Source organism: Erigeron canadensis, chromosome 5 (assembly GCF_010389155.1).
Source record: "Erigeron canadensis isolate Cc75 chromosome 5, C_canadensis_v1, whole genome shotgun sequence".
Classification (NCBI taxonomy): Eukaryota; Viridiplantae; Streptophyta; class Magnoliopsida; order Asterales; family Asteraceae; genus Erigeron; species Erigeron canadensis.
The window spans coordinates 5,923,007-5,945,561 of NC_057765.1; the positions used below are offsets into that span (position 1 = coordinate 5,923,007).

The following is a 22,555-nucleotide window of genomic DNA, read 5'->3' on the forward strand; positions in this document are numbered from 1 at the left end:
ATTTATACACTTTGAATATACATATATATATATATATACACACATTCAAACTGTTTTGTAGAAGAAGACGACGACGACGAGGTTGAAGAATGTGATGCTCGTGGGAAGAAAAAGTTTGTCGGGAGGAAGCCGCGTGAACTATGGACGGAAGAACAAGAGGTGGCGTTGGCTCAAGCATGGATTCAAATCTCGGAGTGTAAGAAATTTGGGAACGAACAAAAGGCGGAAGGGTTTTGGAAGCGGGTTCTTCAACACTATGCTAGTACCTTGAGTTCGACTAATCGAACCTTTCATAGCTTGACTACCAAGTGGAAGGTGATGAATGCGGAGATGGGTAATTTCAACGGGTTGTGGATTCAAGCGGTAAAAATATGAACCATTGTTTATGTTCTATATCGTCTTTCCGTTTTGTGTACGTTTGGTTTATGCGAGTTTGTGTTTTGGTTTCTATATATGCGATTATATATATAGTTTTGGTATATATGAACCATAGTTTATGTTTTCGTTTTGTGTTTATGTAGTTTCGTGCAAAGGGGAGTTGATGCAATGACTTGGATATTACGACGACCGCTTTGTCCGATTACTATACCAAAACGGACAAGCATTTTACGCATATACCGGCGTGGAAGGCAGTGAAAGATCATGATAAGTGGAGGCAACAAGAATGTTTCTCTAATATTGTAGGAATGGGAATCCCGACGTCTACCGGATCTTCAAAGAGAAAGTCATCGGATTTTGAAGAGGCAAGCAACGACAATGTCCTACCCGACATGAATGAAGACCCCTGCCCGCCCCTGCCGCCAAAAAAGATGAAAAAGAAGCAAGTTGCATTGTCCTCTAGCTCGGCGACAAGTGTGGTCGATGAACTCACGAACTACGCACAAAGGAGGACCCGATATATGGAGATTAAGGAGGAGAAAGAAAATTTGGCGAAGCGTTTGATGGTTACACAACTCGAGGGGGAGATGTTCAAGAACCGCCAACGTGAATGGAAGGTGTTTAAGGAGCCGCATGATGACATTGTCAATCCCGTTTTGTTGGAATGCATTCTGGAGGAAAAACGCGCCCTCAGTAAAAAAACGGATGACCATATAATTTTTAATTTTTATTTGAAGTATTATGTGTTGAACTATTTATTTTTTAGACAATTGTGGTTTGTATGTTTTTTTTTTTAAAAAAAATATGAATGTAATGTGTGTTCTGTGTTTTATTTGTTAAATGTTTTAGTATTTATATTTATATAGTTTAATTATATGTATTAAAAAAAGAAAAAGAAAATAAAATTGGGTAGGATTGTGTATGTATTGCTAGTGATTTGGGTAAAAATTAGGTAGAATTGAGTTGGAATGTTTTGATTGGTAGATGAATTGGGTAGGATTGGGTATGAAAATTGTGTTCCCTCCTACCTAATGAGCCATTAAAATATTGGCTAGAAAAAACTTATTTTTAAGTTATTGTAAACCAGATATCCCATGAGACATTACGTGTAAATAATTTTTGTTAAAAAAAATAAATTATTTATATTTATTATCATAATATGGCTCGCAACAACTATTTTAACGACGATCTAAGAAGAATAATAAATGTTTTACAAATCTATATAATTATTAAAATAGTCCGAACAATTTTAGAGCTTCTAAAAATCAAACCTATTTTATAAAATTGCCACATAAGATTATAACCTATGTGGCATCTCCATGTGTTTTTATACAATATTTATCTTATAACCTCTATTTAAATATTATAAAATAACAATAATATAATATAATCCATAGATTTATTCATATCCCGTATAAATAAAAATAAACTATTTTGGCAAAAATCTTTCAAATCCCACAAACTCTTATTAATTAATGACAAATATTTACTTCTCGAATACTTTTTTTGATAGATATGAGCAGATCTCTACTTCATAAATATAATTAAACATCAACATATTATATCATAACTAGCTAGCTAGCAAATAACAAAAAGAAAAGAAAAAAAGGAGACACGAGAAAAGCCAAACAGGACAACAAGCAAAAGAAATTAGTTAACGGCCTTTGTGCTTAATGTAAGAGTTAATTTAATATTACGTCAGAGTTTGTAAAATTTATAAAAGATGTTATTTAATTTAATATTTAATACTAGTATCATATTAGAGGCCTAGAGTTTGCAAAATAAGTCTACATAGTTAGAGTTTGATTTGCAAATAGACAAACGGTTTTTTAAGACTCTTGGGAGGGCATTGCTTGCTTTTCATATTATTCGTACGGTATGTTTTCTGAAACTAATAGCGCGTTAATAGCTAATTACTTACATTCACTTAGATGACGTAAACATGTCATAGTCTTTTATTTTGTTATTCATGATTGTTTACTTAACCTTTTTTTTCTTTTGGTCAATTTTGTTATTTAAGTTTTTTACTTTATTTATTATGTATTTTTAGTATTAGCTTAAGATCATCATCGTCTTGAGTTAATTATTCGTCATTCAAATAGCAATTACGTACATCATATTTAGTGCTTTTATCCAGGAAGTTTTGTCAAATTGTTTCAAATACATCATGTCAAAATCACACAAAACCAAGCTCTTTAACAATTTAATAAAAACTATATCTTACAAATTTTAAAAAGAGATTGTAAACTTCAATGACAATTATTTTTAGAAAAAATATAAAAAGATCTTTAAGAAATAGTTTTTGATTATTAGACATATTTACTATCAAAACTCATTTTTAAATAAAAACAAGCACCATTTTATTTAGACTTGAGGATTCCATAAAGTTACTAATAACTTGATAGGTCAAGTTAGAGTAATCTTGATCCTTGATTTAAAATCAAGGGTTAAGATTAAGTAATCATCTTTTAATCTTTTACAAATATGATATGAAACAATAATAGAAAGAACAATAGAATGAAGTGTTTTTAATATTATACATTGATATCATATGTTACAAATAATTGCGTTAATGAACCAACACTTGAAAACACAAAAAATTTTAGGGAAACATGTAACATTCTTCTAATTAAAAATAAAACATATGGGAAAAAAGAAATCAAGTTGGCACGTACTAGTAAACATGAATATTAAAATTTTTGTGTAAAAATGAAAAGGGTTCGTTGAGCGCCTACAAATTAAAAATGAAATCCTCAGTTCATAAATGTAAGAGATCGAAAATTTTGATGGAATGATTTTTGAAAAAGTAATATAAAGAAAATATATAAAAAAGAATATTTTGTCATGCCCTGTGCTAATGACGTGCCGCTGAGTCCAATTACCACCGTTGTTCAAAAAAAAAAATATATTTAACAAATATGTGGGAATATATATATATATATATATATATATATATATATATACACTAGAATTTGTTCCCGCGCGTTGCGTCGGGGTTAACCACCTCTTTGAAAAGACTTCTCGATTTGTTCCGGTATTACACGTCATGTTAAAGTCACTATAAAAAATGATGTTAAATGTTAAATAATTTGAAGTAACATATGTTACTACTTTTTTTAATGAGATTTGCAAATTTATTAGTTTTTTATAATTGTAAGTTTGTTAGTTATATTTTATATTAATATTAATTAATTCCATATGATTAATTAGTTGCATGGTAAAATGTTAATGAATTGAGACTTAGAAAGATAGTAATAATAATAATAATAGTCATAAACTATCGTAGATGGGTTTTTGAAACTGTGGTCTCCTTTACTACTTTTGAGTGTGTTTTTTAACACCAAAAGCCTAAAGCCAGTTAACGTGTGCTGTTAAAAGAAAAATATCAACAACAACAGGACCCAATTTATGCGCGGGGTATAAGAGAGGTAAGCTATAGACAGTCTTATCTCTACACAAAGGTAGAGAGACTGCTTCCATAGGGACCTCCGGCCACCAAGGAGTGCAAGACGGAAAATGAGAAATGTTTAGAAAATCATACCTGTCTGCCGAGAATCTGTAAAAAAGAAATACCTGTCTGCTGGGTCCGGCTACTATGCGGGTCGAACGAGTATCAATCATGCGCCCTACCGATATATAGAAACATGTTTGACAATACAAATACAAATACGAAAGCAACCATATTAGGCATAGAAAACAACATAAAAGTAGCAAACTAATAAGTAACTCGAACAAGTAGTGAAAAACAACCAAGACAAACATACATATAAATAAGAAATGACAAAACCTGAAAGGACCCTGATTGGGCCAAGGCAGTAACGACTTCTAAACAACCTATGGAAAAAAGGAACTTAGGCCGCCTAGCTATACTAATCCTAGTCCTCTCACATGCTCTTCCAAACCATTAAACTACTCCTAGACACCTAGTCCTCTAGATAAACTCTCATTGGTCATGTCCTCCGATAGACATTTTGGGGGAACAAACACAAGAGTAACCTCCCCTCTCGGTTTAGGCCTCTCGAGACTCAAGGCCAAAAACCCCTACGAAAGGTCACAGAGAACCAAAGTCTAAATAAAAAGTCTACTTAATCTAAAATCCATATGCCTTACCCTCGCATTCCACTACCTCTACCTGGAAGCTCCTCTAACACATTCGGAATTTCGTACTTCCACCTCCATCTACCTACCACTCTTTCTGTCACGTTAAAGTCCTTTGTAGCGTAGCCGAGCCACTTCTCTAGGCCCAACCCTCACAAACCTCCTTTGGCAAGGCAATATGGGAAAAGATGACTATATAGGTCGCCCAAAAATCCTACCCTAACCTAATATTCTACTCTAATCCTAGTTTTCTATGCCGTCCTATCCGACGTCATGTCCTCCGACAGGCCAAGTTCTATTAGGTCCTTCGCTAATCGATCCTCCCACCTCATCTTAGGTCGTCCCCTTCTTCGTATGTCATCCACGTGAATAGACTCCGCTCTCCTTAGTGGTGTAGTTTCATCCCTTCTCCTAACATGGCCAGACCATTTCAAGCGCTATTCCCTTAGCTTGTTAATGATGGTCCCTACTTCAAGTTCTGCTCTAAAAACTCCTGTCGGGATCCTGTCTGCTAAGGTCTTCCCGCAAGTCCACCTTAACATCCTCATCTCAGCCACCTCTACTCGAGCCGCTGGGCTTTCGTCATCGCCCAATATCTTAACCCGTATAGCATAGCCGGTCTAATAGCCACTCTATAAAACTTCTCTTTCAGCTTTAGCGGGATCCTCTTGTCGCACATGACTCTAGTAGCTGCTCCCCACTTCATCCATCTGGCTTGGATTCGATGTGTCACGTCTTCGTCTATCCCCCCCGATTTGTGTATCACCAATCCCAGGTATCTAAAAGACTCCTTCGGACGTAATATGCGGCCCCCAATGCTAATAACCTTATCCCCATTTTGTCTTATCTCCTGCTTATCGAAGTCACATCTAAGGTATTCTGTCTTCTCTTGGCTCACGCACAAACCATGGTCTTCAAGGGCTTCTCTCCATTTCTCTAGCCTCTGGTTTAGTTCCTCTGTCGATCTCGCTATCAGCGTAATGTCATCGGCAAAAATCATACACCACGGTAGTTCCTCCTGTAGGCCCCTGGACAGTTCGTCTAAGATCAACGTAAAAAGGTATGGGCTAAGCGCCGAAACCTGGTGTAGGCCCATATCTACCGAGAAAAGTTCCGTGTTCCCTACAGGGGTTCGAACACCGGTCCTCGCCCTATCGTACATATCCCTAATAACCCTAATGTATCTCCCGGTAACCCCTTTCGCTTGTAGCGTCCTCCAAATCAGCTGTCGTGGTATACTATCGTATGCCTTTTCCAAATCTAGGAAGGCACAGTGTAGCGCTTTTTGTCTTTCCTTATATTTCTCCATAAGGCTTCTGGTGATGTGAATAGCCTCCATCGTCGACCTACCAGGCATAAAACCGAATTGGTTCTCTGCCACCTTTGTAACCTTTCTAAGCCTCATCTCTATCAAATATACTCGTATATATATACGTCCATGCCGTTCTAAAAAAAATATTACGTGTTTATTAGGCAGCTATATTCTAAGTTTTAAGGCCCATGTGTTTTATTAGCACTTCTTCCTAAAACAACCCTTTTTTACAAACAAAAAATAACGGACATCACTCCCTAAAACATCATCAGTACTCTTTAAACCTCATCAACACTCTTTTGCAAAGTTTATGGACGGCGATGTTGATGGTCGTGGTAGGTGGCCTTTAATCAAACGGAAAGTGTTCAATTGGAGGACTCCAAACGGTCAGAGAAGTTGGTTGGCCGGATTAGGTGCCGCCACCGTATTGGCAGATGATGCAGCAGCAAATTGCGGTCAATGGAGGATATTACGCCGTTAGTTGTTACCGGTGACGTATGTTTCAGGCGGTGAAAGGAGGCCGGTGTTTGTTCCTTTGACTGTACCGGAAGCGGTTTTTCTTCGTGAATATCAATTGCGATGAAAGAAAACCGCAGTTGGTTATCGACGGTGGTTAGTTCCTGTGGTTGTTTCAGGAGGCCGATGATCGTTGTCGGTAGCTATCGAAAGGCTTTTGTGGTTCTTGTGTGTGTGTGTGTGTTATGTATATGTATATCTATCTATATACAATGAATAAAGAAAGGAAAGAGAAGTGGTGAAAGTAAATAAAGTAAAAAAAAAAAGTCTGCAAGGGAAGAGACGTGCAAGATAAACGACAAAGAAAAAAAATATATAAAAAGTTATGTTTTCATCTAAAACATATATTTATATAGATGTGTACACTAAAAGGACAAAAAATTTAAATAATTAACATATTACAGTTTATAAATAATAAGTAGAAATGTAATATGATATAAATTAAAATATAATGGGTTCGGTTTGGTTTTTGATCGATTTTTTGGCATATGAAACCCCTAACCGATTCGCTCGGTTTTTGAAAAACAAAAACCAAACCAATGGATTTCGTTCGGTTTTGGTTTTTTCAGTTCGATTTTATCGGTTTTTTTATTTTTGGTTTTCCAATTCAGTTTTTGCTCACCTCTATGCAGGTAGCTTACTACAAATATTTGTTCCTTGCGTAATAATGTAGTATAAGTTCGTGTAAGTTAATGCATGGTTTAATGTATTTTTTGAAATTTCTGTTTTCAACTATTAAGGTTTAATTAATATTTAGTAAACCTATTAAATAAATAAATATAATTAGAGATAAGAAAAAAATTGTTTAAAATTAGGTGATCCTAAACATTAAAAAATTACATATATTTTAATTTAATATAATCATTGATATAATAAAGAATAATCTAACAGATATTTATATGATGGGATTGAACATATAATGAAATTATTATTAATAACTACAATTAATTTTTGGATATATCATAAGGCCGCAACAATACTAGTATATCAACCAATGAGGTTGGTGACTCATTAGTAAAGTTTTTGACCTTGTATTATTCCATCAAAGTTTGAATCGCACTTACTACGTTTGTAGGGATGGATTATTAGGGGTAAAACCTTTACTAAAAATATTAGTACATTATGAAAATAGAGAAAAATCTTTTGGGTTTAGTATTCAATGAATATTTATTGTGGTTTGTAAAACATAAACAAATAATAAGTTGAATCAAGCTTAGCTTTAGAAGTCAGTAGTCATGGGTTTTAATCTTGCTAATGGCTTTTTAGTATTTTACCCTAAATTTTTCGTATATATTTTCACTCTTAGTTTGACTGCCCTAAAATATATGGGTATGTTTGACAAAAATAGTTATAGTTGTAAGCTATAGCAATAAGCTGTATATCTCATATTTATTCAATGATTCGGCCATGTAAACAATCATTGCTTATGGAAGTGAGTCACCCGATTGTGAGTAGATTGAAAAATGACAGATATTTTAAAGCCAGACTTTCTTTACTCATATCTTATTTACAATAATCTCTGCTATTTCTAGATCAAATAGGCCTTGTTCTTATTCTACAAACTTCTTGTCAAAAGAAAAACCGATTAAAAAAATGCTACATGGATAAATAGTTCTTACATGCTTCAAAAGATGATAATGTTTCTACTTTTTGAAGTTAAAAAGATATATTTGTAAATTGATAGGAATAGTATAAGCTGTAGCGATAAGCTGTTTATCTCATATTTTATTCAATGATCACCATGTAAACGATCTTTGCTTATGGAAGTGAGTCACCTGATTGTGAGTAGCTTGAAAAATGACAGATATTTTAAAGCCGACTTTCATTGCTCCTATCTTGTTTACAATAGTACGTCTCTGCTATTTCTAGATCAAATCGCCCTAGTTCCTTTTCTACATTAAACTTCTTGTGAATAGAAAAATCGATTAAAAAAATGCTACATGGATAAATAGTTATGTTTTTATATTTTGAAGTTAAAAAGATATATTTATAAATTGATAGGAATAGTATAAGCATTTTTGAGATTATAAGAATTTCAGTTAGATACCAATAGATCAAAAATTAAGGAAAATTATATACAATAGCACCTCTATAAATCAATACTTATATAAATTAATAACCTAAATAAAATAAATAATTTGTTTAATCTCAACTCAAAACCTTTAAAAGAAAACTCAAAGAATATAATTCTAGTTATACTCGATATATAGTAAAGCTATTAACATATCTTTATATTTATATTAAATAAAATAAAATTGTTATGACATCACATTTTACAAAAATAACTAATTTGTCACCTCCAAATTTTTTCTTAAAATTAGTTCTTTTTTATTTAAATATATTTATGATGTCAAAAACACCTTCCTAATTAAAGTTTATTTCATTTTTATTTTGTTATTTTTGATGTCTTTTTTTTATTATTTTCTTTTGAACACTCTAATATTTTATACATGGAACTTTTATATTTTCATCATATAAGTAATTTTATGATAACATAATTTTAAACTTTTGGCATATCATACAGGTTAATAAACTAATTAAATTTATTTGAAACATAAGATATAGTATTACGAGGTTATGAGTACCGCTGGACTATCACAACTTAAGTATCAAATATATGTTTTTACAAAACTTTTATTACTATTCCCGGGTTAAACCCGGGATACTTAGCTAGTAAATTGTAATATAGGATGATTTGTTATATATAAAAGCCTGTACAAATTCTAGTTGGACATGTACAAAATTAGTAAAGCTATAATTGAACCAGAGCAATTATATGTGCATTTGTTATTATATTATATTTTTATTGAGTTATTAATGGTATACATAAATTATAAATAGTTAAATTATGAATGGATCTCTAAATTATAGGGTTAAGAAGTGTGAGATGTTGACTATAATGGTAGCTTTGTGAATTTGTGACGTCGACTTGTATCAAACAATAGGTAATATGGGTTAGAAAACAATTAACAATCATGGGGTTAGATCAAATGGCAATGGTTTGTAATTATTTCCTTTTCATCTATGCACGTTCGAATCTATGAATTAGAAGTTTTTTATGCTTTTTAAGTTAAAAAAGGCATAGTTGCTTACACGTGGCTGCTTAGGTGTCAGCATTTGATAGATTATCAATATACGAACGCTACATAGGAAAAAAATGATGTGGCGGACAAAGAAGTATGCCACATGAGCGCTGAGAGATAAAGAATCTATAATATAACTAAAAGAGGGGGTGGGGGTACACTTGCCACCCCTAATCCCCTCCTTTATCCTAATACTTCTTCCTTATTTATCCTTTATTTTTTTTAAATATTAATCTAAATTAATTTACACTTTTTGGTTTTCCATCACCAATTTACACTTTCACCCCAATCTAAAATAGTTAATTTACATTTTTTGGTCTTCCATCACCAATTTACATTTTAACCTAATTTAAAAATAATTAAATTACACTTTTTGATTGTCCATCACCAATTTACACTTTAACCCAATTTAAAAATAATTAATTTACACTTTTTGGTTTTCCATCACCAATTTACACTTAAAAATAATTAATTTACACTTTTTGGTTTTTCATCATCAATTTACAAATTCACCTAATTTAAAAATAGTTAACTTAGTTTTCGTATTAATTAAGTTATTTTTAAGGAATTTATTTCTTTTAAACACTTTTTGTTTCTCTTTTGTTAAGCTTAAATCTAAATCGTTTTTTCTAAAGTTGTTGGTTGTGTTTGTAATAAGTTTAGATATAACAAACTGCGGATCTTTATTTAACTAAGGTTGAAAAAAATGGGGTAAACTGGAATCATTATTTATATGGAGTTATTTTTCATATGTTTTTTTTTTGCTTTCGTATTGATTAAGTTGTGACATTAGTCATATTGATGGTTACTCGAATCATACTCTACTGTGTAAAATTTAAAATCGTCTAAGTTGTGCATCTCTTTTTTTTTATATCAAGCAACTGTTTTTTATGGATATTAATATATTTTGAGACTACCTGTCCATTGGACGGGTTTGAACACTAGTTATATATATACAAGTTTTTTACCCGCACGATGTGCGGATATTAAATTTATTTTTTAAAAGTTTTAATATTGACATTGAAATCAATAATATATATGATGTTCAACATTTAAATACAAAAAAAAAAAAAATTAAACTTAGTTGAACATATTTAGAAACCTAATAGTGTTGTGCTACTTGGATAGTGAAAATTAGTTTAAATGAGATTGACAGTATCTTGGGTTGCATATTTGCTCTAAATATCGTATTTGATCAGGAATAATTATAATTACAACCCATGTTTTTATTAAAACAATTGCTACCCGTGAAAGAAATGAACCCGCATAACCCGTAACTTCAATGAATCAAATTGTGATATCATTATCTAGTTAGAAATATTTAAATTCCTATAATGAAACGATTTTGATAATATACGATTTGATTAAATCAAACCAAGATCAAAAAAGTTAGATAAAGCATATTGCTTTTACAAGGAAAATTTAAACTCATATTTAAGTTTATACGGTTTTAGTTTTCTGTTTTGCATATGGGATTTGTTTCTTAAATATAAGAGATTTGGTTTCTTAAGTTTGTATATAAATATCTTTTTTATTTAATATTTAACGGATAAATATTGTCAAAAAAATGTGATAATGACACATAGGATAAAAACCTATGTGGCAAATTTTAAAAATAGCTTTATATTGAGGAGGGTTTTAAAAGGTTAGGATTCCTATTGTTTTAATATATATATATATACTAGGTTTTTGACCCTCGCGATGTGCGAGCTGTATAAAAAACTATATAATATACTTTATATATGAAGAAACGATAGCGAACATATTTTATTAGAATTACGTGATGTGAACTATATAAATAGTTTAGTAATATAAACATATGAATGAACAGAAATAGATTCAACCAAAAGCTTGACTAAATATGAACTTAAAGAGATAGAAGGACTTAAGCTATTAAGCTATACTTTAAATTATCATTAAGAATTTAGTAATATGTTTTTCTTCTAATAATTCTAGTAATTTGCCTTTTGTTGCCATTAAATGATCTACATCTAGAACATGTATCATGTAGTCGTCTTGTTACAATAGAACTCAAAGACATACAATCTGATCCTTAATGTAGAGTGACAATTCCACTACATTTCTCTCCAAAAAAGTTAAAAGTCACATGAAAAATTACAATTGGCTGGATATATAATTCAAAGAGGATAATTTGACTATGCCTTATGTGTTGAATGTTCTTCTTAACATCCAAAAAGTAAAACAGTTATATTCATTTGAAGGTGTTGCTGCAATTTTTAGAAATGGATTTAATTTTGACTATGCCTTATGTGTTGAATGTTCTTCTCAACACCATGGTGGTTTTAATTTTTGTTTAATCTAATTGACTAATCCAGAAGAGGTAAAATGTGTCGTTCCAAAAGAGAAAGAAAAGGAAAATTAGGATGTAGAATTTGGTTTAAGGGTGGGGTAGGTCTCGAACTCCGGGTGATTTACAATTACTTGAATTTATATGACTCAATTTTTTTTTGGGTTTTGCTAAACGAAACCCTAAGGGTTTTTGTTAAAGTCTATTAATTAGTTGTACGTTTACCATAAAACCCATCTTATTTGTACTTACTGGCTATTGGCAAAGAAGAAGGTATACACCAAGGTAGTTTTTATACTTAAAAGAGGATATTGTTTATTAAAACAAAAGGTTTAAATTTGGAACATATATTCAAGGTGTAGTTATTATAATGTTAAGATTTATGAGTTTCGATGTTATCTTTTAACTAATTAAATCTATTTTTTACACTTAATTTGTTTTATTTTTGTATATTCATATAGTTTTGAAAACTTCCATATAATCATCATAAGAAAAAAAGGAAAAGAACTTTATGTAATGTTGAATAAAAAAGATAATGAAATATCATTAGGTATAGACGTGATTTTTTAATTAAAGAGAAGATATCATTTTATCTAATGAGAAGATCTTAGATTTTTACAATATATTTATTTATTTATTAATTAATATATATATATATATATATATATCTATATAATTATTAAAACAGTAGGAAACCGAATGATTTTAGAGCATCTTTAACTTAAAACTATCTTATAATATTGCCACATAGGATTAATCTTATGTGTCATCTCTATATTTTTCTCTACAATATTAATCTTTATATTGGAATTAAATATAGAAAAAAAAAGTGAAATAAATTTAAAATCATTATAAAAACATCATATCTTTTTTATAATTGATTCTACCTTACGACAAAGTTTAGAAAACTAAACTATGAAATTCATTTGATTTGTTAATATACTCCAGATTCTTTAATTTGAATGATTTAGATATTTTTAATTACTATATAGATATAGAAGATATATAAATAAAGAAACTAATTAAACATTAAAAAAACCGAAATTACTTTAATAACAGAATATTAAATTTATAGGAAATATATATAGATTTTTACCCAATTCTTAAATCATATGTCCTAACATATAGATTTTTGCATATATATAAATAGATGAATGAATGTAAACAACGTAAATTTTTGTATTGTTTTCTTACGACTCAAAGTGAATGTAGTTATGGTTTTTAGGTTTTATATTTTCATGCAAATTAGTTTACTATATTAATATGAATTGGTTGTTTATATAAACAGATTTCAAGCTAAATGTTTTTTTTGGATGTTATTTTTGTTAGATTTTCGTTAACTAGACATAGAGGTTGCAGATTCTTGGTGAATAATAATTTTTTAAAACATAATTATACAAAAGAACTAGATATATTCATTTTTGTGAGTAATAAATGTGATTTTTTTTAAGTCGATTATTTTATTTTTTAACTTTGTTAACTGTAACAGTTAGATTCTATTTTTTTAAATTTCTATTTACATAGCTAGCAAAATAAACAACACAATAAAATTACGATAACTAGATCACGTTTTTTTTTCTAAATATATAATTTATTTTTGAAAAAAATATGGAGTTGACAAATAGAATAAAATCCTATGTGGCATTTTTTCAATATAGTTTTAAATTGCAAGAGGGCTTTAAAAAGCTTGGTTAACTACTTTTTTATAAGAGTTATAGATATATATATATATATATAGAGAGAGAGAGATAGAGATAGAGATAGGGAAAAGATAAAATGAGTCCAGTTTGTTTTGAGTCCATTGATTTTTTTTCCATCTCCTCAAATTCCAACCACCTCCTACCACCACCACCATCATCTCTGACCGCCACCATGATTTTCCGGCAACGACGACCACCGCCACCACGACTTACACATGTGTAAGTTAGTTTACACATGTGTAAGTTTTGTAAGTTTTACAACTTACACATGTGTAAGTTACATGGACTTTTTTTAGACTCAAATTAAACTGAACTCAATTTATTACACCCCTATATATATACATACGAGAGCAAGTACCCGCGCGTTGCAGCGGTGAGATGGTGGGGTTAATAGGTCATAGAGTGTGATAGTCAAATACCTTAGCCGTATGGGCTCTGTCTTCGGTTTTAAAAATTCGTCGAAAGTATATCGAATGACATCTCTAATGAAAGAGCATGAAATTTTAAGAACACCCATATAAATTTTATAATTTATCGATGCACGGTTTTTGAGATAAATGATTTTGAATAAATTGGAAGAATAAATGATTTATGGGGGAGAGAGGAAAAAAAATGATTGGTTGAGATTTGAGGAAAAAGAAAATGTGTTAGGTAAATATAGAATTGATATATGGGCATTTTGAGAAAAATAAATGTTGAAACTTAAAATGTAAACTGAAGAGATTTACTTTATAATATAGTATAGATATACCCATAAAAAGGAAAAAACAATAATAAAAAAGGATATGTGAGCCTTACCAAGAAAAAAAACAACAGCTAAGTTACTAGTTATTAAAAGATAAATAAATAAGGGAAAAAATGTTAATCATATAAAAAAAAGTTAAAAAAATGTTATAAATGAAAAAATAAAAAATAATGAATATCTTTTATTATACTAAAATACAGTTGCTCTAATAACTTATTAACCAATCACAACTCTTAATTTCTTTAAATTTTTAGTTTTGACTTATGTTGACTTTTTATTATACAAATTAATAAATATTTAAACATATAATTATATATGTTAATGTCGACCCTAACTAAAGATAACTATTATATTAATTATAAATCCTAACTAAAGATAACTATTATATTATTTCGGTAACCCCACAAAGGAAACAACCCATCACTTACCAATTTGCTTAATAATTGTGTGAGTAAATTTTGCACCCTCCATACATTTAATTTAATAGTATAAATAAATAAATCTCATTAAATAATATTTTATCTTAATCTTAATTTTAATGTATATATAAGACAGTTGAACTAATGACTTATTAACCAATCAAATCATTCAATTTCATCAAATTGATTATCGCTTATGTCATCATGTAGATTAACTATAAGTAAAAAGTGCTAATAATCATTATCCAAATATATTATTATATTAGTATTAATATTAAATTAATTTGTAGAATAAGTCTCATTATTTTTTTATTTTTTTTCATCAATAATTTATATTTTTTAGCCCTGAATAGTTAACTTATATTTATTTTTAGGCACCAACTTGAGATATTTTTTAAAAAAGTTAAAAAAAAATATTTATATTTAATTTCTTATAGTTATAGTTGTTACTCAAATCAAGAGTCCTAATTTTTATCAAAGAATATGAAAAAACAATCGTAATTGTTATCTAATTATCGTAGGACCGGTGATTGAAATAAACCTATTCATGTTATGGGTCGACATTATGATCAAATACATACACTTGAATGTCAGGTACAAGATCACAATTATTTTTATATTTTAATTCTTATATATCTTTCATAATAATATCACATTATTCGTACAACTGGTTTTAAAGATTCCATAATAGATAAATTATTGTACCATAAATATATTTATCAATATGTCTCAGCTAATAATGACGGTGACAAACCTGTGATTATTGTAGTACAACTTGCAATTTATATAACACTTAGAACCGTATATCTTCCAACTTATAAGCTTTTATGAATTAAATGTATGAAAATCTAATATTAATAATATCATGAATCCTGTGTCCAGTGTTGGACACAGGTCTAAAATTTAATGTGAGCTTAAGAATCAGTTTATGAGGTAAATATTCTTCAAATTCTGTGTGTTTTATTACTAAAAATTATTTATTTATGTGATGACCTTGAGTAAATTAAAATGGTTTATCAATATTCCTCTAATCACTTGGCTCCACCCATTTTTATAGGGGTCTTCCTCATTTTTGCTTTGCAATTAGAAGCTAATATGCTTTGTGTTACTACTAGAAAAATCATTGATCAAGCAAAACATCATTTGACCCGTCGAGTCTACGACAACGACGTTGTAGCTTGATTGAAGAGGAGGGACCACCTTATACATTATGTTCAGTGAAATCTAATGAGGTTCGACATTTTTCTAAAGAATGGCAAGAAAAGTACGAAAATGTCATAATGGTTTTCGAGTGAGCCGGAGATGTACACTCCGTTCTTATATGAATCAAGAAAGGAAAGAGTTGGGATTTGGAAGGAGCGGAGATGATTGTATGCACAGTTTATAGTTCATTCTGTTCGTATTTGGTTCTCGAGTGTTTGGGTTGTATCCGTTTTTTGTGTGTCCACAGATTTTATACGTCCGAAAATAATCCAGTACGCACATGCTTTTCGATCTAAAACAAAGTCCGTTATTTTTATTTTTTAAAAGATGTAAAAGTGGCAATTTGACCCATTTATTTAAAGGACGTGATAAATGTACAGAGTAGATTAGATTTTGATGGGTATCGTTAATTCGTTATACCCTTCTAACATTTAATCATCCAAAATATCAACAATAACAAATTTATCGGCTATGTTTTCAGCTGTTGGCTTGCACCATCTCACGCCCATCATGGCTCAATGCCTGGCACCATCTCAAATTTTCAATCCACTATTGGCATCATATATTGCAAATGAGGCAGTCTTGCCAGTTATATAGTCAAGGCCACATTTATCTTTTAGAATAACAATTTACGTAAACATACTTTAGATAATTCGAAGGAGTATCCTATAAATAGTACATAAACATTCTAGAATTAGTCCGTTATTCAGTGTTGAATAAGCCAAGCCTATTTGAAGCGAGCCTCCAAAAATTGGCCCGTGCCATCAAGCTCGCATTACTAGATGAGCTAAATACACCCCAACGCCACAATGCGTAATACCATACAAAGGATTCATGTTTGAAACTTGATTCCACAATGCGTATACCTAAGGAAGGCTTAAATTAAAGAGTTGCAAGCTTGAAACAAAGAAATGCAACACAGGCTCTGGTAGTTGCTTATTGCCAACCAAATGTATATATAATCTAATACTAAACATTTACATTGTATATATACAACATATAAAAAATGTTGCCTCCTCTATAAAATACAATGGTGTTCTTTTAAAGTTATTACCAAAAATGGCACCTGCAATTAACACAAAGTATCACAATTGTTAATCTTGCACATGAAGTAAAATAAAAGAGTAATGAAAAAGATAGAATGACGTTAGCGACACCATTTTGGTCCTATACGGGTATTATGTCAGTCCCTTTCAGTCTTCTTTCTAATAAGGGTTTGGTTTTAACTTTTAACGGACTTGACCATATGGCATCATTAACGAAAACACATGATATAGCCAAAAAAAACATATCTTCCAACCACTATCAAATCTTATTGGAGCTGGCCACATCTCTAAAGGAAAGAAGTTTTACAAATGGGTTTAGACTCAAGACAAATTCACAAAAAGCCACAATGTGAATATAGAACTCTTTTTTGTGGAATGTCACAAAAGAAGCATTAATCTTCCTTGTTGATAAAGTTTCAATGTAGAATGACTGCTATACTCTTTCATTATCATACACAACATTAGAATCTCTGATGTAGATTGATTTCAAGGGGCTATTTAGATTAATGACTAATATCACGTATGGTAAAATTACATATATATTGTACATGTGATTATGAATATATTATCTTAGGCAACATGAGATCACCAAGCAATGGAAATCTGGAATACAATACCTTGCAACGATCTTTCTAAACATCGAAAGGTGTATACTGTCAATGCCTAAAGCTTTCTGGAAGTGACGATTCTGTAAAATACTCCTTTCTCACATCATCCGCCGAGCAGAACCTTACCTTTAGAAGTTTGTATACATAAAATACAAAGAATGAGGGTACTACTGATTATGATTGAAGGTGGGCAAAAGGAGAGGTCAGTTCAGGTTGAATGAGTCATTTTTTAGTTCGGGTTGATAAAGGAAAGGTTAAATTGACCCGCAAAGGCGCAAAAACTTAATGGCCATTGAATATAAACTAATGCGATATTATGATTACAAAAATGATGATGACAATAATAATCTAAATTTTTGAACAGAATGATTTAGAAGGCTGTATAAATTAATGTGATAACTGATAAGTACGATTACAACACCCATACTGTTACAACAATAATCTAAATCTTTGGATTGAATGATTAAGGAGGTTTTTATGCATTAAAAATAGACCTTGGTCGACATTATATATTCAGATTTACCGGTTAGCCACTTAGGGAAAAAAAACTTTGGTCGACCCTAAGATACAACACGACCCAAATTGACTCACTCATAAATAAACGGGTCAATATCACCACATCTGTTAATGGCACGAAAAAAAAACGGAAATGATATAGAAAAAACATACCAGAGAAGCATATGACTTTACTATGGGCTTGGCAAGCTGCCAAATTGGTTGAAATACAAAAGGAGCATCAACAAATAGAACTTGCCCCAGCCGCCTTGGGTAATAGTAATACAACACATCAAACTGTCCATATTAAATAAGATATTACTTTGCATATCCCTAATTCTATTGGTACCTGACATTGCCAGGCACAATCATATGTGACATTATATAAAAAATGTATACACAATGACCAAAGAGATGCTTTTTAAAGTGAACTGAAAGAATACCAAAGGGAGGTTTCATCATGATTCCTCACAAGACTACCAATATATCTTCAACTAGATTACATACAGGAAAATTGCCTGAGTTGGTAATGGGGAAAAACAGGAGAACTTTTAGTCAAAAAGAAAACAGGCAAGGACATCAGGTCAGGCCAACCAGCAAACACTTTTCGATTCATTTTCTAAAAACTTACATTGAGTTTACTCATTAAGTATGACTATTATAACTATTTTATCAAAGTATTTTCCTTGTAAAATGAATTAGGAGGTTTTATGTAAATGGGATGAGATCATCACCCCATAAATAATGGCAGAACCAAAAGACATCAAGAAGCTCGTTTATAACTTACCAAAAATGTTAAGAACTTAAGATCCGAATTCTTCAAACCAAACCCACGAAGATCAAATATTCCAAGTATCTCATCTTTACCATCCGGAAGTTTAGCTAATGCCTTCTCTAGCAAAAACACACATAACCTCTCGTCCTCAGACCGATCAAACATCTGTCGCAACTCATACAGAGTCAAACAAAGTTCCACATGACAGAAAATGTAAATAGTCACAATCTTAAGTGGCATAAACCAACAGAGTTTTCAGCTTAAAAAATTTTCATTTAACCCATTTGACATGGTAGAGAAAAAACATAATCAAAATCCGCCATTTATAAGTAACTGGATCAACTCTAGTGATAAAGTTTACCTCTGGAGTATGTTTTGATGGCACTACTATTAGTACTGGCCTGCCTTGGATATCAAGTGAATCATGAACATATGACTTTCCAGTTGCAGCTACTCTTCTTACTGATTCTTCTGTCAGTTCTGACACACGAAAATCTTGTCGCCATTTCTGAATATATCATACACGTAAATGAATATTTTGAATACATGTAAATGAACAACAAATGTAGATAAAGAAACAAGAAAAACTATCTCTCCAGGATTAATATAACAAGTATTCACTAATAAGTAAACTGGTAATAACAAACATACAAATAGAATACAGAAATGGGTTGTATTCAAGAGACAGTCGTTTCACAAAGCGGATGTAACTTAATCCTAGATCAATAATCAGATAAAGGATAGTACTTGACATCACAAAACCCCTAAATATCATTGTTGCCTATTATAATAAGGAAAATATCACATCACAACTTTATAAGTGACAATGCTACAAGTTGGTCATTATCTATTTGCCACAAACAAGAAATTATGTGATACTTGAAAAAAATAATAAATACAAGCTACTGCCAAGTAAGGGTGTATTCAAGAGATTTACACACAATTGCTTTGGTCAGTTTAGAGATAGCCTCGTCTACTTCAAAACGACGGTCCTTTAAAAACCAAAGAATGAGCTCCTCGTCATCTCTTCCATTTTTCCCTGTAGGGAGACTGGAATGATCTTTCTCAAGCTTCTCTTTCACCTTTAATACTAGCTGCAGAATTCAGAAACGTAAGTTCAGTTAGGTAATTCACTTCATACCGCCATAGAAGGCATGTTAAAACAAACCTACAACATGAATGTAAGCAAAACTAGTGAGCGTTTACGATATAACATATAAGATTCACACTCAAATTTAATCCAGATTCAGATCTTAATCTCACATACATCTACAGGGATACCTACTTTCAATTAACTTGCCTAACATTCTCAACACAAACCAGATGGGCTACGGAGTGTCTTAGCCCACCCCTCCAAAATTTTCAACTATATTTTGAAATTCTAGAAGCATGACCACGCTGTGATCATACAGATACCACACCGAATTCTAGAACCAGTATTTTTCTACTTCAATCTAATAAAATTTACTCATTTGCCTGCTGCATCATTATCTCATATAAGCCTTCTACCCTTTTGTAAAACTCCTATACAAGTTCATTACTCTACCGAGTTATCGTCTCGATAATTTAAAACCATTCATCCTCAATTTCATATACATAGAAAATATAAACTACTCAAAAACCATACACAACAACAACAACAACAACAACAACTGGACCCAATCCCTGCGCGGGATATGGGGGAGGTAAGCTGTAGACAGTCTTACCTCTACACAAAGGTAGAGAGACTGCTTCCATAGGGACCTCTGGCCACAAAGGATTGCAAGATAATATATAGTTATAAATATATAGTTATAAACTACTCAAAAACCATACATTATTTGAAAACTGTATATATAATATATAGTTATAAATTAAAAATATATAAATATCAGTAGACAAAATAATTATTATTTAATATCATCTTAACAAGATATAATAAATAAATACATTAAAAAGAAATAAATATAGAAACATATATACATATACATATATATATATATATACCTTGCGTGAGTTGTTGAGAGAAGTATTGGCGTCAGAAGAGCGATTTTGGACGGAAAATTTAACAAATGATTGTGGTTTTCTTGATTTAGTGTTGAAAAAGGAGGATTGGGTGTTGCTGATAAAGAGGTGGTGGTGGTGGGATGGCGGTATTCTTACTGACATTTTTTTATTTTAATTTAATTTTATTCTATTTTTGTTATTTTATTCAGAGAGGTTTTTATTTAATAAATAAATTTAAAAGTTTACAGGAAAATTTGAATACATGAACCACATTTAAGGAGTGATTGGATTGAATGATAAGTATACCCCCGCTTCCCCGCATGCTTTAGTTTAGAATCTCCCTTACGCCACCTCTTTTTCATTTTTATTTAAGTTTCCTTTCATATTTTGATAAGAAAATGATTAATCCTCCTAACTAAATAACCTAAAAATCTTTCTAAACATGTAAGAGGCATGATTAAGAAAGAAAACTAATAGATAACACATGTCACATTATTAATGTATTAGGAGGATTATTAGGCTATTTGGTTAGGAGGAATTATCATTTTTCATTTTAATAAATAGGTGTTAAGGTTATAGAATTTCTATTTGACGATAACGGATTGGACTCAACGAACGTCTCTTTATTGTCCGGGAGTGATCAACCCCGCACCTATAGCAACTAGTTAAAATTAGTCCTAATTACGGAAACTAGCCTAAAGTTAGAGGGACTAAATAGGTAATACCTTACATTATTTTAACTAGTAAACTTCGGACCCCGCATTGCGGGGCCTCAATTGTCTTGTTGGAACAATTGTTATTTTGGTGTATTTGCATTAAACCTTCAATCATTGGAGTTTTAATTAGAATCATTTTCTCATGAATATGTTTGTTTAAAAGTGTGCAATAAATCAAAAAGTAATTTTACCATATCAAAATTTTAAATTTTTGGCATATCATACGGGTATTAAATTTATTTGAAACATAAGATATACTATTGCGAGTTATGAATACCGTTGGACTGTCACAACTTCAGTATCAAAGATACATTTTTTACAAAACTTTTATTACTATTCCCGGGTTGAACCGATGATAATTAACTAGTTTGTGATGTAAAACAAAAAGGTGTAAATTAAAATTAAAATGAAAAACAAAAATCAACTTTAGAAAATCAAAAGCTATGATTGGTCAATAAATATTTAAAGCAATACTCTATATCCAACCAACCACCCCATTTTTCACGCAATGGGGATGGTTTTATAGATATGTTTAGTTAGGTTTCATTTAATTCAATATGAATGGTTTTAGTATGATCATCCATGTTTTCATATTAAGGGTAAAGAGTACTAAGGTAGTTTAGTTGTAGAAAACAATAGCGATAAAAGATGCAATTTCTGTTTTTTTAGCATTGTCTTAATATATCATATATCACCAACGATCTAAACGACCAAACATCAGGTAATATTAACATCGCCAATGTTCATTGTAATCCATTTGATTTGATAACACCATTCCAAGTGTTTGGCTATTTATACAAGATTCTTAATATCTTTTTTTAATACAATACGTTTTCATCCTGTTCTTCAATTTTATCACTTAAATTCTTTCATTACTTTGCCCTTTTTTAAGTGTCACATCAAACATTTTTAAACTGTACCAACAACACTTCTTAAATTCTTTCATCACTTTCCCCTTTTTTCCGTATAATTAAACACTATTACCAAATGAAACATACATTTATAAAATAAAAACATTACATCATCATAATAAACATTATACCAATAAAATTAAAAATTAAAAACTTACTCATCTTAGACATCCTTTACAAGTTCGTTTTTCTCCGAAGGTCACACACATAAGAAAGATAGGATGGTATTCCATAACAAGTAAATAACTAAATTGAC

At 30.8% G+C, this 22,555-nt stretch overlaps 1 protein-coding gene across 1 annotated transcript; it reads right to left on the bottom strand.

The window, feature by feature from the left end:
- Window positions 1–16,639: 16,639 nt before the first annotated feature.
- Window positions 16,640–20,876, bottom strand: LOC122600255 (CRAL-TRIO domain-containing protein C589.09, mitochondrial). Its single transcript, XM_043772948.1, has 7 exons — window positions 20,673–20,876; window positions 19,628–19,780; window positions 19,048–19,194; window positions 18,699–18,851; window positions 18,086–18,208; window positions 17,426–17,542; window positions 16,640–16,828 (listed from the first exon to the last, which is right to left on the bottom strand). The coding sequence occupies exons 1-6, from the start codon at window positions 20,832–20,834 to the stop codon at window positions 17,465–17,467; spliced, it is 816 nt and encodes a 271-aa protein (XP_043628883.1). The 5' UTR covers window positions 20,835–20,876; the 3' UTR covers window positions 16,640–16,828; window positions 17,426–17,464.
- Window positions 20,877–22,555: the final 1,679 nt, after the last annotated feature.